Source organism: Phacochoerus africanus, chromosome 4 (assembly GCF_016906955.1).
Source record: "Phacochoerus africanus isolate WHEZ1 chromosome 4, ROS_Pafr_v1, whole genome shotgun sequence".
NCBI classification, from domain to species: Eukaryota; Metazoa; Chordata; class Mammalia; order Artiodactyla; family Suidae; genus Phacochoerus; species Phacochoerus africanus.
Genome location: NC_062547.1, coordinates 27246779 through 27269864, shown reverse-complemented (window position 1 = coordinate 27269864; position 23086 = coordinate 27246779). Strand labels below are relative to the sequence as shown.

Genomic DNA, 23086 nt, shown 5'->3' with positions numbered 1-23086 from the left:
GTGCCACACATGCTTCAGTCCTGTCTCCTGGGAAAAAGAACATCCACAGTTCTGCATCTTGAGAGAAAAGGGAAGCTGGCAAGAACGTGTCTTCGATTCAAACTGATTCCTCCAGCAGCATCCAAAGGATAATACACGTGAGAAAATTAGACAGTTACGAAGCATTATTTGGCAAAGACACAGCACCGTGCCTATCACTGATTCGCAACGGACCTTCTAAGCCTCAGCTAACAGAGTAAGTAAACATAGAAATATATGCTTTTTTTTTTTTTCTTTTTAAAGAAAGCTTGTTTATATCCTCTTTTACCATAAGATAGGCTGGGGAGTTTATTCAAGAATTTGCTGAGAGTCATAGCTTTATTTTTCACGTTTCCAAGCTTCCTCCTCAACGCTGCAGTCGGCTGACTTTCCATTGGCTGCCAGAGTTACCTGGAAATAATTATCACCAACATCCAGCTTACAGGCCATGAACCAGACCCCCCCACACACACCCCCTGGGGTCATGTGGAGGAGCACCAGGCCCAGGTTCATATTCCATTACTTCAGGGTGAATTTTAAATGCTGTTCCTTCCTAAACAATTTTGAGCTTGGTCTTGGCTTTTAATGCGGATTTGTGAATATTAAAAAAAAAAATATATATATATATATATATATATATATATATATATATATATATATTTGCCTTGTGGGGAAGGTATTAAAGGACTAGAGAGACTTTGTGAGTTGGGGGAGAAATAACTTCTACTATGCATTTAGGGCTGTGAGGGTGTCTGATCACCCCTAGACCCCTTATACAATAATGCAGCCTTTAAAACATGGTGCTACTCCAAACAACCACAGAGGGGAAAAAAATTCCAGAACTAGGCATCTAGCTCTACTCATGCACGTGAAAGATTCAGTTGCAATGAGGCCAGGTGTTTTTTCTGTGAATCCAATTTTTGTTTGTTTGTTTGTTTTTTGTATTTTCTAGGGCCACACCCGCAGCATGTGGAGCTTCCCAGGCTAGGAATCAAATCAGAGCTGTAGCCGCCGGCCTACACCACAGCCACAGCAGTGCCAGATCCAAGCCCCATCTGCGACCTACGCCATAGCTCACAGCAACGCCGGATCCTTAACCCACTGAGCAAGGCCAGGGATCGAACCCGCAACCTCATGGTTCCTCGTTAGATTCGTTAACCACTGAGCCATGATGGGAACTCCAATTTTTTTTTTTTTTTTTTTTTAAGGCTGCACAGGGAGCATATGGAAGTTCCCAGGCCAGGACCCGCATCTGAGCTGCAGCTGTGACCAAAAAACAGTCACAGTTAAAACCCACTGTGCTGGCCCGGGGATCGAAGCCACACCTCCACAGCAACCCGAGCCACTCCAGTCAGATTCTTAACCGACTGTGCCACAGTGAAAACGCCAACACATCCAATTTTAAAATCAGAAATCATGAGGGTCTGGCTCTGTCATATAAGCTACCCAGACTTTTAACATTAAAAAAGGAAAGGAGGGCCTTAAAAACCTGAGATCCGTGACAGGCATATCCAAATTATTTTGATGCAGATATTAATTAATCAACTGTAATCACCAGATTGTCCATATTATGCTTCCCTGGCTCTAAGCGAACTGAACCCTTACACGGAATGGGAGGCTTTCCCCCTCCTCTTCTAAGTCGTTTTCCTAGCTTACCTTCCATCTGTCTGTCCTCAAGGTCATGTGCAAACTTAAACCCACGACTGATATTCCACATAATGAAGAGACTGGATTTATGGAAGCATTAGGATATGGAGACATGACAAACGCAGCAATGTTTGAAAGCAATCTGACCTTCTTCGTACCCATGTGGAAGTGAGTCGCATGCATTAGGAACACACACTACATGCTAGGAACAGAAAACCGAGGGCTTTGCATGAACCAAGCAAATGAAAATTGTAAACCGCTCATTCCTCCAGTCCCCATGAGATCCCCACATTTTTTTTAAAAAGAAAGACCATGCAACAAGCAATGACAGCATCACATGCAGTTATTCTGATTAAAATTAAAAAAAATTGCATTAACTTCAAGCTACGATTACAAGGCAAGAGTTTGAAAATAGACAGACCTACATGACATAACAATGCTTAAAGTGGTTAGAGGTATGACCAGAGTGACAGCAAATTTGTTCCCCTTCAGTGAACTGTCAGAAAAGGCTGCCAGGGACAAGCTGTCTGCCTGGAGCAAGCTACCTATTCACCATGACCTTGAATGTACCTGTTTGGCTTTCAGTGACGAACCAGATCAATAGTTGTGCCAAATTATAAATCACAGTGTGGTGCCTTTGGAAATCAGACAGAACTCAGTGTGGAAGGCGGGGGTGGGGGGATTGTTGTTTTCAAATACTGGGACCTGTGTTTCAAAAGTAGCTGGGACAGCGGGGTATTTTGATTGTTTGTTTTTTGTCTTTTCAGGGCTGCACTCACGGCATATGGAAGTTCCCAGGCTAGGGGTCGAATCGGAGCTGTTGCTGCCAGCCTACACCACAGCCACAGCAACGCAGGATCTGAGCCGTGTCTGCGACCTACACCACAGCTCACAGCACCGCCAGATCCTTAACCCACTGAGTGAGGTCAGGGATCGAACCTGCAACCTTATGGTTCCTAGTCAGATTCATTTCTGCTGTGCCTCGACAGGAACTCCTTTTTTTTTCATTTCCTTTTTTCTGGCTGGATTAAGGAAAGGGGGACTCTACACCCCAATCTATTCTACCCCATTCTGTTCTAACACTGGGTAATAGAAAAGCAAAAAGGGGAGAGGACTGGCAGTAGGCATTGGAGGCTCCCATCTCAGTTTTCAAAGCAGCGAGACTGGGAATGGACCATAAGGAGGTTCAAAGACAAAAGTAAATGTGTCTCAGATATTCTGGGAAAGCTCGAAAATTCATCTCCATAGCCCTGGCTGCCTCCTCTGCACTTTGGTGTCAACTCAGTTAATTGGTCTAGAGCCAACAGGGTCATTGTGCCTCACCTATCAACTGAGCTGAACCCAGTCACTTCACTAAAAAATGCAAACAGCAGAATAGTTGTTAAACCAATATGGCCATTTCATCATTTCCATGACCTGCTCAGTTTCACCACTGGACCATCTAAACACACATTCGCCAATGAGTTGCAGGTGGTTGATTTGGTGGTCAGTCTCCTAGAGAGACTGAGCTACTATCTCTATGGAACTGTCCAGCAAAAAAAAAAAAAAAAAAAAAAAAAAAAAAAAAAAGAAAGAAAAAAAGGGTCTCTGAATTAATGCACAAGATCAAGATGCTAAAAGGATATACTCAGTAAATATTTCTGAAGAGCATACTGCATCCCTGGTACTCCTTTAGGGCACAGCAATGATAAATGGGGACATTGCCTCTCTCCTTATGGGCTAATGAGAGGGGCAGTTGACTCATATTTCCCTTTAGGGCTTGAACTGTTTTGCTTTAAAAATGAAGCAAATGTGTCCTGATGTGCGTCATGTCTTTTAAGGGAAAAAAAGTCTGAACTTTAAAGGTATCTCCACACCTCCATACCTTCTTCAAAACATATCCTACACAATATTGTTAAGAAGCCTTTGAGATGCTCTGAAAGGGCCATACCAAAGGTTACTAACCATTAGGATTCTTTTCATATATAACATATATAATTTTATTTTGCTTCATAATACTAGTTTTCTTTGTATGGCAGTAATTGGGATCAAGTTATATCTCCTCTATGTAACTGTACCTTCCTTTTGCTGTCCTCCAATGCCAAATTCAGGGCTTTGCAGATTATGGGCACTCAATAAAACTTGATTAATAATTAAAATCTAGGAAGTCCTAGGAATACGACGGGGGTGCTCAACTAAACCCCACAAGGCACACAATAAATACTCATTAACAGGGCATAAAGCCATTTCATGGAATGCTGACCCTTGTTGACCAAAGCTAACATTTTGATGGGGAATAATCCAGCACATTCATTTAGATGTGGGAAACACTAACTTTCCAGCAGAATGGAGTATGTACCATTTAGGTACATCTGAATTTCCAACAATTGTAATCATTTTCCCTGAGTCAATTAATTTAGGCGATTGCCTCTTGATGGGTGGGGCCCCCCTCTAATTTTCATCAGAGCCCTGGTGTACCCACACAGGTAGCTGGTACAAAGAGGGTGAGCCAAAGATGGTGGCTGGACCTAAGCTGCAGTCCAATAAAGACAGTTGCTTCTGGGTCATCCCTAGTTGCCTGGGCAGAAGCCAAGACATATATGCGGAATGACCCAGAAATAAATGCAGGGAGAAATGAACTATTAAATGAGATCTTGTCAACAAGAGTCAAAAAGGTATCAGAAATCTGTGTTGGGTTCAGATTGTCCTCAGTTGTTGCCTGGAACCATTTTTAGCAACCCAACCCCCAAAGTTGACCCCGATCACCTGCCAGGGTTTTTCCAAGTTTGTTTCACTCTGGTCATGACACATGGTCTTTGACAATGTAAGTTAGATACAATGAAGGCTAGACAGAGCCCATCAAGCTTGAAGACTTAAGCATTCAACAGCTTGGAAAAGAGTCCAGAACATCCATGCTTCAGGAAAGAAGGTGCTGCCAGGCAGTGTCTGACACACGGTGTTGTTTAAAAGACATCTATGGATAATTTCCCTGAAGGGGAGTTATTCTTTACTTGAAAATACTTCACCATTTTTGGAGCAAAGTCACTGCCAGATCAAAACTCACCTTCCCACGAAAATAACTGAGAGAACGATGGCTGCACAAAGTTATGGGAGCACATTCTCCACCAATACATGATACTCAGCAAGGCGGAATACTTATGCCATAAATCATATGATTCTGAGTATTTCTCTTCGTGTTTCACTTGAGGATTGGAATAGTCGGAAACCAGGAAAGCCCTAAAAGCCACAAATTCTTGAGCACAGTATTCAAAGAGAACTGATTGAATTTGTGGAGTGGGTGGGTGGGGGAACCAGAATGATTCTTTTCTATCACACGGACGAAACAAGCAACTGATTGGCTCTTTCACTGTTAGATGTGTTGATTTCCTATAACGTTAGACACAGAGTTAGATGATCTGGGACTCGCACAAGCTTGAGTTACGTGATTCTTTAGAAAAATAAATATGATAAGAATCCATGCAGGGCTTTTGTGTTTGCAGTAAGAAACTGATCATGCACTATTATATACAGGTCTCAATATCCATGAATGGGAAAGGTACCTTGCACTCATCTACTATGACAGAGTTGTGTGCAGCATAGACACACTGGTTAGAGTTGCTTTCTCTATGGTTCTTCATGTCATCATAAATGGACTGGGTCTTGGTCATTTCGATATCTTCATGCACTCGGTGCTGGGAATCAATGGTTTCCAGCTCAGACTTGGAGAGGTGATAGACTATCCCAGCCCCAAAAGAGTCCCCCACGACATTGACGGACGTTCTCATCCTGTCCCTGGGGACGAAGAACAGAATGCGTTGAGTGAGGAAGCAGTACAATGCGATGTTTGGGTCAAGGTCTGGAACGGAAAGACCTGGGACTGAGTTCCGGCTCGACCTTCCCTCCTGCCTGGTCTGGGGCAAGTGACTTAACTTTTATGAACCTCCGTTTCTTTACTGGTCATTTGGTGACAACCGTCATACTTCTCTTGCACGCTTGTGTGAAAATTAAATGAGATCATGTACAATAAATTGCTTAGCAAAATGTCTAATGAATGGTAAACACCCAATAAACAATGGCCACGAGAAAGGAGAGGAGAGAAGGAAGAATTCGAGGAAATAATGCGCCCAGATCTCAGAATTCGCGCCCACACTGCAGCCATTCCTAGCTGTGCCCAGCAATTTCTCTTGATTTGATCTATTCTTGGAAAACTCCAGATTTTCTCTAGTTATTTATTAATTAACGGGAAAGAGTAAGTCACCTGTGAATTTCCCCATAATAGAAAACTCATCTTTCTGGAAGGATCAAAACTAATGCTCTCTTTTCTCCTGGAGCCCAGTTTCTCCCCGCAACACACATCCACAGGCACAGCTGCTGGGTGAGAAACTCCATCACAGTGTTGTCCCTGACCAACGTGCAGAGTGACTGTGTGTCCTGAGAAAACCAGAATATTTTCTCTCACTTTCTCTATTACCTTGAAAAAAATTAAACCTTCCAGAGGGCCTCTTGAGCCAGGAAGGTTTGAGAAAAATCCATCTGCAAAGCTTGTTTCTCAAGTTCTGACCTAAAGAATAGGATGGTTGGTAACTCTCCCTCCTAAAAGGTCAGCAGCAGGAAAAGGAATTAAGTTCTTAAGAGTAAGTTATACTCTCTCACTTGTAAGTATATTTATTTATTTAATTTTTTTCAGGGCCACACCACAGCGAATGGAAGTTCCCAGGCTAGGGACTGCATCGGAGCGGCAGCTGCCAGCCTACACCACAGCCACAGCAACACGGGATCTGAGCTGTGTCTGTGACCCACACCACAGCTCATGGCAATGCCAGATCCTTAACCCACTGAGCAGGGCCAGGGATCGAACCTGCATCCTCATGGATACTAATTGGGTTCTGTTACTGCTGAGCCACGATGGGAACTCCCTCTCACCTGTAAGTTTAAATCAGTGCAGAGTCCTTTTGACCACATTTATTCCATATGCAAAGTTCTAAAAAGGATTCTCGAAAAACCACAAAGGAAAGAAAAGAGAAAAGAAGAGAAGAAAAGAAAAGAGAGGAGTTTAGGTCAAGATGCTGCTGAGACATTAGTCCAGACACTAGTCTTCCATCAATTCAAAATAAATAGATGAGGATACTAGAATTAGTTTAAGGCAAAGTGGAATCTTTAATTGGTTCTTGGAACAAGGCCCTGAAATAAATTCTAGCTGCTATAATCAAATCTATTTCTCATTAAAGAACAATAACAATGAAGTTGCACTAGGAAGAGGCTGGCCTGGTCCTCTTGCAAGGAGCTTGGGAGCCAGCTGTCCTTCTGGTTTCAAGCAGGAAGATGCTGCCCATGAAAAAAATAAAGATCAAAGCCTGGCCTCCACTCTCGAGGGCATCTGTCCATCTAAAAAAGCTTGTTTCCTCTTGTCTGCTTTAGAAGATCTGCCTCAGAGAGACAAAGTCTATACATGAAGGAAGACTGGGGTCTTGAGGTCACCACAGAATCAGGCAGAGATTGCTAAGAAGCCCCAGTAAGAGGGGATGACAAGGAATACCCGAGAGTGGTAAAGAAAAAGCATGGCCCTGGAGGCAAGCTGACGGAGATTCAAAGGCCAGTTTTTCCCCTTACCTGCTGGACGACCCTGATTATACTTACCTTTGTAAGCCTTCCTTGTCTCATCTATAAAAGAGAAATAATAAAAATGTTCCCTACCTAAGGGTGGGTGTGAATATTAAATAAAATAACAAAATGCCTAGCACTGTCCAGACATATAGTAAGAATTCCAACAAAACAAACAGGATTACGTGATGAACGTTGCCGTTCATCTTATCAAGTCGATTCAAATGTATTTTTGACAGTTCCTAGGTCGAGCATCCAAACATGCCCACTTAAGTTACTATTTCCCCCTAAGAACATTCACCCTCTATAGAGGAGCATCCCCATGGCAGCATTCCCAACTAAGCACCTGCACGTCATGCAAGAAAAGGAAAAGAAGTGGCTTGGTTTTAGCCACAAAGAGGTCTTTATTGACCTGGCAATCAAGTTTCTTTCTTTCTTTCTTTCTTTTTTTTTTTTTGTGTGTCTTTTTAGGGCTGCACCTGCCACATACGGAGGTTCCCAGGCTAGGGGTCAAATTGGAGCTGCAGCTGCCAGCCTACACCACAGCTCATGGCAACACAGGATCCTTAACCCACCGAGCAAGACCAGGGATCACACCCACAACCTCATGATTCCTAGTCGAATTCATTTCCACTGCGCCACGACGGGAACTCCATGACCTGGCAATAAAGTTTCAATACAGAAGCAGGGACAGAAGCCAGCTCACCATCGGTAGAAAACAGAATGAGACGTAAGGAAGGGAAGATACTATGTAGGATTGACTTGTTCCAGAAGACTGACTGAGAAGGTGAGGACAGGGCATGACAGCTGGTGGCAGACAGAAGAGAGAATTGAGGGTTTGCTCTCCGGGCCACCAGGGGAATATCCGACCAACGCTGGGAAAGTTTGACTCTGGCCAAAAGCCGGAAAGGGGGATTTATGGTTCACATATGGAAAATTTCTCCACCAGGCAAAGACTTGCATTTTTCCCTCCCAACTGCCTCCACTGTTCATGACACCTTGCTGACCTCTGCAGTTTTTAGGCTGCTTGGTCAAGAGAATTTCAGAGTGCCAGCTGCTATTCTTGGGTCTGGATACAGTGTCACAAGACCGTGAGAAGGGGACCGAGGTGAGACAGAACCTGAAAGCACAGACCATATAGCTCGCCTTTGGGGGCTGCTGAGAATCAAAACCAAGAGGGGCTTGACAAGGTCTTCCACGTGGAGGCCCTAGGTCTGGTTCCCTGGAAGAAAAGCCATCAGCCAAGGTGCTGTCTCTCGTTTCTCCTCAGCCTGCATCTCCTGGCAGGGAGATGGAGGGATGGTCTGAAAGTCCTGCTCCCAGAAACACAGAGCCAAGGGGACAAGGTCACTCAAAACTCATCTGGTCCCTTGTACTGGAGTGACCCACAGGAAATTGCCAATTTTTATGAGTCCAGAGGGCTATCTATTGGCAATTTCATATGATTCAGCTTAACAGCCATAGAAACCGACCCTCAGGTCTGCCTCTCAGAATGCAGGGTGCACAGTGCGGCAGAGGAGTCCCCTGGGGTCCTGGACCTTAAGCAGGCTGGCACAATGCTGGGCATCTGAGGACTCAGACCACCTGGCATTAGGGAAGGGAAGGAAGGCCCACAGAAGCACTGGTGAAAAGTGTGAATTCTGGATTCCAGCCTGGACGGCAATCCCGCTCCCGTGGGAAGAGTTGCTTAGCCTTTTCGGCTCAGCTTTCTCATTTGGAAAATACAGAAAGTAATACCCATCTCCAAGTGTGTGGAGAAGATAACAGCTGCTAACAAGTATGGAGTACTTGTCCTTGGAGAGGCCCTTGGCCAGACTCTACTCCGCACTTAAAAGGCTTGACAGAGCAGCCACGATGAACTCAGCCTAAAAACTCAGCTCGACCTTCTGTGCTCATCACCATTATTAGTATATGGTGGGAAGTAATAATAACAGTCACCTCCTGTTATTCGGGGAAAAGGGGGAACCTCCTCTGTTGCTCTTCCATCAAGTCTTATCCGTTCTTCTTGGGCACTTAGGGCACCATTGGGATTTTTTGACCCCATCCGCCCCCATGACTAGACTATGAGCCCTTTGAGAGGTGATGCTGTGTTTTATCTGTTTATGACCTGGGCAGGGCCTGGGGAAGGAGGCAGGCAGGCCTGGGAAGGAGGCAGGGTGGGGCTGGATTGTTAGTTAAGAGGTAGAAGCAGAATTAACTCTAGAAAGAGAATTGTCTTTTGTTGAGCAGATATCTGGTTGGGCATTTGGGTGGTGAAAAGCTAGGACACAGGACAAGATCTGAAGAAGGAGGAAAGACACACCGAGCACCCCAATTCCCTTGCAGGGGGAACTGAGAGGGGTGTCTTGGGAGCTGGGGAAAGACGTGGTGGTGGAGGGGGGGGTGGCCCCAGCAAGGCAGGGAGACACTGGAACTAAACAAGTTTGGTAAGAGATTCCCAAAGGTTGGGGGCCACCAAAAGATTTCTTTTTTAAGAACATAGATGCCTATTATTAAATTTTTACTTTCCATAAATTCTTATTAGCAATGATTACTTCAGAGAAACCAGACTTGAGATTATCAGGCTGGAAAAATTTTCCCTTCTTCCCTTCTAGAGTCTTTGACTGGTCTAATCGTGAAATTGACATAAGACATGACGTTCCCGTCACAGTGCAGTGGAAACGAATCTGCCTAGCATCCATGAGGATGCGGGTTCGATCCCTGGCCTCACTCAGTGGGTTGGGGAGCAGGCATTGCCGTGAGCTGCGGTGTAGGTTGCAGACAAGGCTCGGATCTGGTGTTGCTGTGGCTCTGGTGTAGGCTGGTGGCTACAGCTCTGATTCAACCTCTAGCCTGGGAACTTCCATATGCTGGGGGTGTGGCCCTAAAAAAAGCAAACAAAACAAAACAAAACAAAAAAAAACAAAAACTGACATAAGACAGATTAACAGTGAAATTTAACTCTGTACATCCCTGAGCCTTATAAAAATAGGAGCCTCAAAGGCAGTCAGCAGTCGAGGTTTACCTGCCAGCCTGGGCAAAGAAGGGGCTGAGGGTCTGGGGCTTGAAAGGGGAGGAAGACAGAGGAAGAGCACATATTAGGTAAACGAATGTTTTCACTGTCACACAGGTAAGTCTCTCCAATGAAAAAGTTCTTCTTGGTAACAGTGCTCTTCCTGGCATGGGCCTTCTTTCTAAATTCTTTTAGGGAGGTTAAAAAGTGTCTCCTGAGTCTGCTGGGTCTTGACTGCCTTCAGCTTAAAATAACCCACACACCAACTGGCATTTTTTTTTTTTGGGGGGGGGTCACATATTCTGCTCCTTCTCAAGATTAGATTGTAGGTGAAAGGAGACTTTTTTTTCTTCTTTTAGGGCTGCACCTGTGGCATAGGGAAGCCCCCAGGCTAGGGGTCGAATCAGAGCTGCAGCGGCAGGCCTAGGCCACAGCTATGGCAATGCCAGATCGAAGTGGCATCTGCAACCTGAGCCACTGCTTGTGGCAATACTGGACCCTTAATCCACTGAGTAAGGCTGGGGATCGAACCTGCATCCTCATGGATACTATGTCAGGTTCTTAACCCACTGAGCCACAACAGGAACTCTGGGGATGGGAGACTTTTCTTTCTTGTTTTAAAACTCCTAAATTTTGTCCTCCCCCTCACTGGCATGTCTTTCTTTTATGATACAGTAGAACATGACTTTGCTGTGTGGAAAGATAACCCCACCTCCACCCCACTCCCCTGGTGGGCACTTACACTGTGTGTTAAGTCAGGGACACTTTGGCAGGGAGGGAAGGACTTAGTTGAAAAGGGGTACATTCCATGCTAAGGAGGACAGAGAATGAAGAGGAGGTGAGATGTGGAAAGAAGGAGAAATCAGTGGAAGTGGGAAATCAAAGCAGGAGGTTTAAGTATAAGCCCCCAGAATCTTCAGATACAGGAGATGTAGGAATTGGTTTTCTTTCCCACCAGACATGCTATGGTGGTTAAATCAGTTGTGCATGTGTAAATATCAGATATGTGTGTGTCTCAGATAAGAGAACAAGAACCCAGATGGGCAAGCATGGAACACCCAAGTAACAGCCCCATCATCTCGGCTGGAATCCCAGTTTGGTCATTTAATAGCCACTCAATTGGGATAAGTGTCTTTGCTCTGAGCCTCAGTTTTCTGAACAGTTTAGGGATAATATTTCTACTGCCTCATAATTTTCCGCAACTTTTTTTTTTTTTTGTATTTTTAGGGCCACACCTGAGACGCATGGAAGTTCTCAGGCGAGGGGATGAATCAGAGCTACAGGTGCTGGCCTACACCAGAGCCACAGCAACTTGGGATCGGAGCTGTGTCTTTGATCTACACCATAGCTCACAGCAACACCAGATCCTTAACCCTCGGAACGAAGCCAAGGATTGAGCCCATGTCTTCCTGGATACTAGTCGGGTTGGTTACCCCTGAGTCATGACAGGAACTCCCTGCTACCACTTTTTAAACAAGCCCATGTAAAGTGCTTAGAACAATGTCTGACAATGAAGGGGCCTTCACTGAGTATCAGCTGTTAGAGGCTGGTGCCTTTTTGATCTAGTTTCACTGAATGGATGCAGAAAATGTCAACTGGTGCTTAGAAAAGAGTAGAGATGCTCATTATAGCACAGTCAGGAATGCCTGCTCCCCCTTCCCTACCTCTGGTCCACTGCTTCTGAAGTGAGGTCCCTGGACTAGCATCCTCTGTGTCACCTGAGAGCATGCTAGAAAACCCACTTCTCAGGCCGCTCCCCAGATCTCCCGAATCTCCAGGAGATGTTGGTGTATGCTCACATATGAGAATCAATGCTCTATTCCCTCCAGCAAGGATTGGGGGGTAGGGGTGGGGCTTCAGGGTCCCCCCTGAGGGATGGAGGTTCCTTTAGGCTTCCTTGTAAGTCCATCTCAATCACACCCTCCAGGAGCAAATATGTCCCCAGAAACAATCTGACCAGCAGACCCACATGATACATGGGCCATACATCCACCTGGCTCTCCTCCCACCTGTGGCCAGACCCAGCTATTCGTCCCCTCTCCCTGGTATCATCAGCTCCCCGTTTTCCTTCCATCCTGACTCCTTCAAAGAGAGGGATGTCAGGGTTGGGGGGGGGATCTCAAAAACATCTTCCAAGGACTCCTGACACAAAGGACTTCTTGAACCCTGGGGAAGGTTTTGGTTTTACCAGCCCCACCCATCCAGTGTTCTAGGACTCAGCCACTTCTCAGGGCGAAGAAGCTTGGTTTTCACCATGACATTGACAGAGCAGCTAAGCCTGCCCATTGAAAAACATCCAGGACTTGGTGGGCAGTAATGAGACTGGCTGATCTCCAGGAGCTGGCAAACACCATGGCACATTAAAAGTCACTGAAGGGTTTGCTTGGTTTTAAATTAAAAATTGCTGGAGTTACGAAAGCTTGCAAACCTTGCCTGGAGAGGGAAAGAAAGGCCCCCCTTTCCTTTGTCTCTGCCTTTCCCCCACCCTGAGATGTCTTCACCTGGGAATGACCAGCCACCCCCCGCACCCCTCTCTCAGCTCATCCCCCCTGCCCACGTGCTGATGGACACCCAACAGCCATGAAGCCCAAGACCAAGAGCGTGTTTCCAGAACTCCTCTCGCTAGCAAGAAACCAGTGTGGAACCAGTGTTAATTCAAAGCAGATCTGACCTAGCTGCCAACCCCGACGCACACATTCCCAGGATCCTCTTCCCTTTTTCTTTTCTTCTAAAGAGGAAGAAATATATTATTTGTATACACACAGCCATCACCAGCAGAATCCTAGTCCGGATTTTTTTTTTTTTTTGGTCTTTTTGCCATTTCTTAGGCCACTCCCATGGCATATGGAGGTTCCCAGGCTAGGGGTCTAATTGGAGCCATAGCCACCGGCCTATGCCAGAGCCACAGCAATGCAGGATCTGAGCCATGTCTGTGACCTACACCACAGCTCACGGCGATGGCAGATCCTTAACCCACTGAGCAAGGCCAGAGATCGAACCCAAAACCTCATGGTTCCTAGTTGGATTCGTTAACCACTGAGCCACGACGGGAACTCCTAGTCTGGGTCTTAAAACTAGGAGGGTGCTCAAAAAGCCCGGGGTGTGCTTTCCAGCTGGGAAGGGACTGCTCCCATGGCTGAATCCAGAGAGGAAGTATTACTTGTCGGCAGTTCCACAGCAAGTAGGTGCAATGGTCAGACCCACGCCTCCTGACTCTGCCTTTCTTCCCTTGATCACGGGGCCTCTTTCCATCTGGGATCAGACCCTATGACTAGAGGCAAGCTCTTCATCACTCTTCCCTTTCCAGCTGCAGCCTGGGGTAGTTTTCTCACATGCAATTTCATCAGAAGAACAAATACAAATGTATTATTATTATTTTTTGTTTGTCTGTTTAGGCAACTCCCAGCACATTTTAGCCCTGGAGTCAAGACGCCCTGCTCTCCGTGCAAGTGGGAGCATGTGCGCGCCCATTTGCTCCCATTTAAGTCAGGTGGAGGCAAGGTCTTGAATGTTTCATGAGCTGACTGCCCCCCAGCAGGCTTGGAAGCAGATGACGACCAGAAAGACCAGGGCCCACAATGACTGACCTACGAGGGCTGCAGGACTGGAATTCTAAGAGAGGCTGAGACCTTGTGTGTACCCAGTTTGTCCCCGCTTAGCCTTTTTATTTGGTTTTGTTTTAATCCCGGGAGAGGAAAGAAAAACAGGTCAGACAAAATGTTCTCTGGTTAGTATGTAGAACCAGGGGTGACCCTCATGGCTCTGTCTTCCCCAACCTCCCCGATTCTGGGCCCCCCTCCTCCTCCTCCCCACTGTTAGAGCCTCTTGGTACCCACTAGGAAGCTGGGTGGGGTGGTGGAAAGGGCCCTGAGCTGACCATACAAGCTCTCCTGTGCCTTTTGACTCCTGGTTTCCTCATCTGTGAAATACACCATAGCGATCTTTAAAGATTCACTCTAAACAGATGTAAAGAATGTGGTGGTACCTACCAAGTATCAGCTCCTTTTCTTCATTCCTGATAGGACAAGTGCATTTTTTCCCACTTAAATGCATTCACATTATAATGGGGGCCAGCAACAATTGTTAAAGAGATGACTCTCTAATGGGGGATTTCAGGCCTCAGCAACAAGCCCAAGAGGAGACTAAGTGACGTTGTCAGAACACGCGAGGGATGTTCAATGATCACACAAGTGAAGAACCTCCAGGGGCAAAGAGGCAGAGGACTCAGTAAGCCAGAGTCACAGGGGAAGCGACTGGGACTCTAACAGCTTCTTCACATTTAGAAAGGCCCCTGGTTCTCACACAGCAGCTCTTTGGGTAACTTAAGCATGCATTTTTTTTTTTTTTTTTTTTAGGACTGCACCTGCAGCATATGTAAGTTCCCAGCCCAGGGGTCGAATCAGATCTGCAGGTGCCGGTCTATGCCACAGCCACAGCAATGCTAGATCTGAGCTGCGTCTGTAACCTATACCACAGCTCACAGCAACACGGGATCCTTAACCCACTGAGCAATGCCAGGGATCGAACCTGCATCCTCATGGACACTATGCTGGGTTCTTAACCTGCGGAGCCACAATGGGAACGTGTAGCATGCATTTATTGAGCTTCTACTGTGTGCTCCGTCTCCAGGGGGTGGCCCGTGTCTTCATTCCCACTGTGCCCTCCTCCAAACCCAATCGTAGCCCACCGTTTTGTCTCCTTCATCCTATCCCCTCCAAAGCCTTCCACCCTTCCACCACCACTGAATCTCAGGACCCCCAAGACTGCCTTGTCTGAATGGACATCATGAGAAAAGCTGCCCTCGGGAGCCAGCACGGGAACACAGAGATCAACCAAGCTGGCGAGGAGGACCCGCCCCCCCAACCTGAGAGAGAAGGGCAGAGACAGGTGAGAGTCCTTTGCTTTGCTTTTTCCCTCCCACGCAAGGCATTTGCTGGGAGAACAAGTCAGGAAGCTCTGTGCCCCTCCTCCCAGCGCTCCTGAGTTGAACAGATTCTGGCCAGGAGGCACTTCTCGTTTCTAATCTAGACCATGAGAGCAGGCAAGTTTTCTGGAAAGATCATGCTTCCCTCTAGCCTTCTCAGATATTCTTTTTCCCTTCAGCCACTTGCATGTTTCTCTCTTTGGAAGGGTGATTGCAGAGGGATAGCACTTGTTTTAGCATGGAGGAAACCTGAATCCATAAAACGTGGCTTACAGCTCTTAAAAATCTATATCAATAAATATCAGAAAAATAGCCGCTGGCGTGTTGGGCAATTTAATGAAATAAGCACTTTGACCTTGGATCTCTGCCCCGGCACTTGTCACTCTGAGCCTCCAACATGGAAGCCACTGGCATCCCCCAGCCCCTGTCCTTTAGCTCCAGGATGGGCCAGGAAGTATCCGTGTAAAGCCCACAGAACCTCAGAGCCCCACCTCGACCTTAGCAATCTCCCTATCGGGCGGGGGGATGGGGGGGCGGAGGCGGGGGTGCACCTGGCTAGACCGGCCAGCCTTTGTGAATGGGCAGTGGGTCACACATTCGGATAATGCCCTTCCCTGCGAAAGGCAGCTGGGCTCTGTGTACACAGCCAAGTTCAAGCACCTCTGCGTGGCTTCAAGGCTGTCCACCTTGCCTCACCTCTTACCCTCCTTGCTTCACACTCACACATGCCCACACAACATGTTGCCTTTGTGCAGGCTGGCCTTGATTGGAAGGTCCTGTTTCTCCCTCTACCTGGGTAACTCTACCTAGCAGTCACGAGCCAACTCAGCAATCACTGTTTTTAGAAGCTTGCACACGGCCTTGATTGTCAATGGGCTGGCCTCCAAAAACAAGTTGACCTAGGGCCAAATCTCTGTTCTTTCTCCCAAAGTCTCAGTTTTCTTATCTGTAAAATGGAAGTGATAACAGCAAACTTTCAGGGTTGTTAGAGGAAGGTGTGAAGGGCTCCGTACACAGTACTGTGAAGGGCTGGCACCCAGCAGGCACTCAAATTCCGTAGCCATTTTCCCTGTTCCTTGATTTCTCCACGCTGACCTTCCATCTGGATTGAGATAGGGGTCTCGCTCTGTCTCTCGCTATCCTTCTACATGCAGGCTATTTTTAAATCTATTTCACTGAAGTGTAATTTACATACAAGAAAGTGTACCCATTTCAAGGGCATGGTAGGATGAGTTTTAACAAATGTGGACACCTGGGCATACGTGTATATATGGACTATTTCTCTCACTCCTAAAGCTTTCCTTGTGCCCTTCCCAGTTAATTCTCATGCACTTACCCCTGGGAGGAAACTACCATCACTTTCTATCACTAGAAATGATACTGTCTTTCCTAGAGCCTCATATAAATGGATTTACACAGTATGTATTCCTTTGTGCTTCGTGCTTCATTCGTCCAGCACAGTTATGCATGAGATCCTTTGCGCGCATCAGTAGTTGGTTCCTTACAGCTTTGCTTTGCATTTTGTGGCCTCACTTATCTGATTCCTCCACTAGACGGTGAAGCCCTCAAAGATTCTTTTTCTTCCCTAGTTCCCAAACAGGCTCTCAGTAAATGTTAGAGGGAAGAAAGAAAGGAGGAAAGGAGGGAGTTGCCATGGGGACCGCTGAAGATCTTGGCTGCAACCATGCATCTTGTCCTCCCCTGGGAGGCAGTGCTTAGACCCTCAGCAGGACACCCCCCCCCCCGCCACAGACACTTACAGCAACCAATCCACGGCCACCAGTAGGCTGATGTCCTCGGTCGGCAGGCCCACTGCTGTCAGAATGAGGAGCATGGTAACCAGTCCGGCACTGGGGATACTGGCTGCACCAACGCTGGCCAGTGTGGCTGTGAGGCTGTGAGAACAGAAGAGGCCGGGTCAAGGGAAGAAAAAGTAGACTCGGCAAAGCCTTCCCTGGCAGGCAATTCTAGGCACTAATTTTCCCGACAGTCATAAAATCCCTTTTTCTTTGCAAAGAATAGAGAAAGCCGGAGTACCAAGACCCAGGAAAGAGGGTCTATTTGGATTCTGCTTCATCATGATGGAAGCTTACACATTCAGGGCTTAGAGTCTTACCCCTCGTGACATCCGATTTGCCTAATATGCCACAGGGCTCAAGTAAGGTAAGCATGGCCCTAAAAGCGGGCACGGAAATATTAAAGAAGAAAAACAAATCACCCTTAATCCTCCCCCAGGAACACCACTGCATTCATTTCTGCTTACGCCTTTATGTCTCGGAGAGAACCAGAGACGTCAAGACTATGTGGCGAGAGTCTGAGGAGACCATTGCCAAAGTTAACATGGGAACTCGGGATAGCAAATATCCAGGCTCAAATGAGTGGACATCAGGGAAACAAATCAACAGAATTCCAAATGACATTAAGCTTCAAATGCCTGGACGTTTCACCCTGGGCTGGAAAATGCATTACTCAGAAAGGGGATGCCAAGAAATGATAATGAAATAACGGGAGGCTTTCCTTCTGAAGCATCTCAACCCTTGCTTTCCAAGTAATGCCAAGGGCACACCCAACACCATGTGGAAGTCTCTGGAAGAGGGTTTCATCTAGGGTTCAAGGGCCCTGTCTAGACACCAGGGAGCCTCTCTGGTCCAGCAAGTGGCAGTGACTTTTTCAGCTCTTTTCTGGATCCCATGTGTAAAAGCTGTTCTTTCTAAATGGAACAATGCTTCTGAAAATACAGGTTCCCAAGCTGCTTTTCTGTCCGCTGAAAAGAAAGGGGGGGGGGGTGCTGTTTTCTTCATAGCTACACAGTTCTAGATTTTTTAGAGTAGGTCTTCTGGTTCCAAACTAAGAATAAGAGTCCCAAATGGGTTCGACCATTGGTGTGCCCAGGCACCGAATCCTGGTCTTACAGCTGGGAGGAACCTGAACTGACCTCAAGGAAGGTCCCAGGAGGTTTTGTGGTTCACACTGGTTTTTCCATATAACCATCCTTCCCACATTTGGGCTTGGCTCAGAACAGACACTTCCCTACGTGAGATCTACAGAACGCATCTTTGCTTTCGCCCTGGCTCCGTCCATGTAGAGCTGGGGGTCAGCGTTTCAACAACTCTGTTTTCCTTGAATCCATCTAGGATGGAGGAAGTAGTAGTGTGCAGTGGTTATCAGCAAAGCTTCTGGAGTTGAACGACCTAGGTTCAAATCCCAGCTCTGCCACTTAGTAACCACATGGCTTTAGGCAACTTACTTAACCTCTTTGTGCCTTGACTTCCTTATCTGTCAAAAAGGAGCTATGAGTGGTGTCTCGCTCTTGGAGTCATCGGGAGCTCATAAATCAAAAGCCCTTAGAAGAGGCCAGCACATTGCAACCCCCTAGTAAATGGGAATCGTTATTCTTACTGGGAAATCTGGGCAGGGTGAGGCTGCTTTGCAATGAATACGTCCCTAAAGTCCCAAGGCAGGTGGGACAGTCCTGGCAGGTGGGAATTCTCAGTCATTTCCCCGAGATGGATTGAACACCAGGGAAGGGGAACTCCCCAAGTTCCAAGGACCTCTCGGCCTTGGCTGTTTTATTTATAACATCAGTAGCTTCTGCTCTATGAGTCACTCTGACACATCCCTTTGTACTGTGGCCACGTTGTCTCGTTACCCTTGGGTTGTGTGAGACAAAGTCCCATAAAGAATTCTTCCTGGAGGTTGGTTCCCTTTCTGTTCCTCCATCCCAAATATACCCTCCCCCAACCACAGGCTCCCCGGGCAGTGACCTCCCCTCTGTCCCTTTATCCTTTCCTGCTCATCCAGTCCTTCTACTCTCCTGGCTCACTTCCCTACGGTTAGTTCTTGGATGCTGTGCAAGGAACTACACACACGTTATTCACAGCCGGACCTCTCAGCCCTACACAAAGGCACAGATGGTGGCACCAAGGAGTGGATCCAGGGTCACAGAGTTTGAACAAGGTCTGCTGGGATTTGAACCCTCGTCTGCTTGATTCCAGTGCTGCACTGGCTCCTCATGTCCCTTGATCCTTCCTCACATTGAAAACTCTATGATTAATTAATGCATTTGCTGAGAATTCCTGGCCCCTGTTCCCCTGAATACAGGGAAGTGAGGTGAAGAAAGTACTTGGAAGCACAGCTATGAACCTAGACTTGGCTCTTTTTCTCTGATTAAATTAGAGACAGTGACCTACATATACTCTATGGGGGCAGGAGATTCCCCACCACCACCCCATAGAGACAGCCCTTGGGATGTCTACAAATATAGCAGGTTTCACTGAACTTGCCAGGGACACATGTATTAAATATATTTGTTCCAACTTCATCCAGGGAAAATTCTCAGTAGTATCATTATTAAAATAAAATAAATCTTGGGTAGATAAATTTAAATAACTGAGGCACAATCTCAATCAGCTGGTCACTGGACCATCCTCCCATCTCTAAGTTCTCATCTCGAGGTGTGAACTTGATGGAAAGCATGACTGCCATCAAGGCCAAGAATTCAGGGACACCAAGGAGCTCCATCCATCTTTGAATTTTTAAGCAAGGGAGGTAGGCAGTCTCACCTGCAATCTGTTAGGAGGACATGATTTAGAAGCTTGATAAAATGACCTGAAGCATGTTTTCCACTGACTAACAGCATGGCACTTGCTGTATCAGAGCCACATTTTTCTTTCATATTCTAAGAGTGTTATATGAAGCATCAATAATAGTAACGAGGGCGTTCCCGTCGTGGCGCAGTGGTTAACGAATCCGACTAGGAACCATGAGGTTGCGGGTTTGGTCCCTGGCCTTGCTCAGTGGGTTAAGGATCCGGCATTGCCGTGAGCTGTGGTGTAAGTTGCAGACACGGCTCGGATCCCGCGTTGCTGTGGCTCTGGCGTAGGCCGGTGGCTACAGCTCCGATTCAACCCCTAGCCTGGGAACCTCCATATGCCGCGGGAGTGGCCCAAGAAATAGCAACAACAACAACAACAACAAAAAAGACAAAAGACAAAAAAATAATAATAATAATAATAGTAACGATACTCGTAGCAAACATTTATTGACAGGTGACAATGCACCAGGTACAAAGCTCTCAACCACACCTGAATGTGTGATGACTGTCCCCCTCATACAGGAAACTGAGGCTCCCCTAGAGTACTGCTCTGGACTGAGCGGTGTCCTCCCCAAACCCACTTGCTGAAGCCCAAATCTCCCATGGGATGGAATTTGGAGATAGGAGCTTGGGAGGTGATGAGATCATGAAGGTAGAGCCCTCGTGATGGGTTTAGTGCCCGCCCTTATAAGAGGAGACCCAAGAGCTTGCTCGCTCTCTCCATGCACCAAGGAAAGGCCACGTGAGCAACATCTAGAAGGCAGCTGTATGCAAGCCGGGAAGAGGATGGAGCTGAATTTGCCAGTGCCTTAATCTTGGGCTTCCCAGCCTCCAGAACTGTGAGAAATAAATGGCTGTTGCTTGAGCCATATAATCTATGGTGTTTTGTTACAGTAGCCTAAGCTCACTAAGACAAGTACCTACTTCATTGGGTGGCTGTGAGGATTAGATAAATTAATATATGATCTTTAAATTTACAGAGAAGCAATGTGTTTTTAATGACCTCTTGGGAAAGTATTATTTCTGATTTTTTTTTTTTTTCTTTTTAGAGCTGCATGTGTGGCATATGGAAGTTCCCAGGCTAGGGGTTGAAACCAAATTGCAGCTGACAGCCTACATCACAGCCACAGCAACTAGGGATTTGAGCTGCATCTGCAACCTATACCACAGCTCACAGTAATGCCAGATACTTAACCCAGTAAGTGAGGCCAGGAATCAAACCCAAGTCCTCATAGATACCAGTCAGGTTCATTACTGCTGATTGACATTGGGAACTCTGCTTTCTGAATTTGTTTAAATGATGCATATACCTGGTAAAAATAGCTTTAGGAAGAACAAAAAGGTGCTATTTATTTGTAGAAAATGTTATATGTTACACTAAGGAATCTCTTTCTCCCAGTATTTCATCATTTCTGCTATCACCCCTTGGAATGCTGAAGGGAGCACATTTCAATGAAAAGAGAAACTGGATCCAGAGTCAGTTGATGTTGGCCCCAGTGACAACCCCACCAGCTCATTAGAGCCTCGGACAAAACACGCAGGCCCCTTGAAGCCTGCGTCTCCTCATCTATTAAATGAACATAGCAATGACTGCCTTGCAACTTCCCGGGACTGTTAAAAATAAAATAACATCAAATTTATGAAGCAATTTCACATAGGCAAGACAAAGAGAGGCATTAGTATGAGCCTGCCAATAGCTCCTCTTTCCTTTTATTTCTTTTACCATTCTTCCACCTGGACAAGCAAAATTCAAGTGGCTGCTGTGAAACAGAATTAGCCTGGAAGGGGATAGGCTAATAGGTTGTTTCAGGGCTTCCCCAAAACCACTGCACTCACCTTACAGTCACAATCTGGCCTCCATCGAGGACAACGCCATTCATCTGGGCTATAAAGATGGCGGCCACCGCTTCATAAAGGGCTGTACCGTCCATGTTAATGGTGGCTCCAACTGGAAGGACAAACCTGGTCACACGCTTATCAATCCCTAGATTTTCTTCCAGGCAACGGAAGGTGACAGGCAAAGTTCCAGCACTAAGGGACAAAGAGAGGGAAACAAGAGTTATGTCCCCTTTAGAGAAGTAGGGCACAGGACAAAGTGAAACGCCATTCAAGGTTCTGGTTCTTTTGTTCCAGTCAAACAGAGTGCCTTGGAAAAAAGCAGTGTCTGGAATCAAATTAAAAACCACCGATTTGGAGGCTCAAATTCAATCTTAGTAAGATGCTAACAGGCAGCAAAATATTTTTGTTGGTTCCAGTTTTTGAGGTCTACTCAGAGGTTCAAGTTCTTATTTCCCTTTGGTCACTATTTCCACCTTGGATTCCATATTGAAGCCCATCTGATTGCCCACATTAATTGGGCTGCAAAGGAAAGTGTCAGAAAAGGATCAGCTATCAACACTAAGATGGAATGAGGAATTTGTGAATGACCCATGATTTCATGATAGAAATGCTGTTTCCAACAGGATGACTACATAGGTTGAATCTAGCCCCTGGGAATTGCCCTGTGCTGGGTTTGCTAATTTTGAGCTTGCTGGACAAACATGTTTAAGATCATTCGGCAAGAATCCAAGCTTCAAGAAATTCACCGGAGACCCTCACAGACAGTCCAGTAAATAAATGGTCATTGGCCAACCCTAAGGTCTCTCCAGCGACAGAGGGCAGACAAGCAGGTGCTCTGTAGCTAGTCAGAGACCAATATGGAGTGACTTCACCCCACCCCTCCCAGGCGTGGGATGGGAGTTCATGACCATATGACTCAATCTCAAAGGCCAGAACTCCTGACATATTCTGTGTCTTCTGAAACAGGAGATCTATAAGGGTAAGGGTTGCTGAAAGCTAGAATATTATTTCCATGGGACTAGAGAGGATGGGAGGGCAGGTGAATTTGCGTCAACGTTTAAGTAATATGGCAAGCAATGCAGAACATTCCAACTGCCACGGAAGTGCCTTGTGGCCCATTCTCTTTTTCTCTTATTCAAAGCTTAGCAAAGTCACTTGGGAAACCCCAATGCAGACAGCACATTTTTTTCTCTTGCATTTACAGCCTGAGTCATAGTTCCCTCCTCGTGCTTGTCAGAATTAGGGGCTCCAGCCAAGCCGGACAAAGACACCTGCAGTGATCTCAGTTTCTCAGAGAGTGAGAGAGGATCATCAGCATCAGGCACACTAAATAAAATGTAGATTCCAGGGCCTACCCAGACCAGAGGACTCAGAAGGTCTCAAATTAGGTCCTTCTAAATATGTATCATATCAACCCACGGACACACAAGCCCTATGAACAACCTTACAGAAGCCAGAGTCATCTTACTGGAACATTCCTTGTGATTTCAGG

At 46.4% G+C, this 23086-nt stretch overlaps 1 protein-coding gene across 1 annotated transcript in view; it reads right to left on the bottom strand.

The window, feature by feature from the left end:
- Positions 1-273: 273 nt before the first annotated feature.
- Positions 274-23086, bottom strand: part of SLC1A2 (solute carrier family 1 member 2) — a 121101-nt gene continuing 98288 nt past the window's right edge. Inside the window, exons 8-11 of the mRNA XM_047775988.1 lie at positions 21592-21786; positions 16922-17056; positions 5205-5436; positions 274-429 (exon numbers count right to left, since the gene is read on the bottom strand). Of these exons, the coding sequence (XP_047631944.1) occupies positions 358-429; positions 5205-5436; positions 16922-17056; positions 21592-21786 (634 nt within the window). The 3' untranslated portion in view covers positions 274-357. The remainder of the gene's footprint in view (positions 430-5204; positions 5437-16921; positions 17057-21591; positions 21787-23086) is intronic.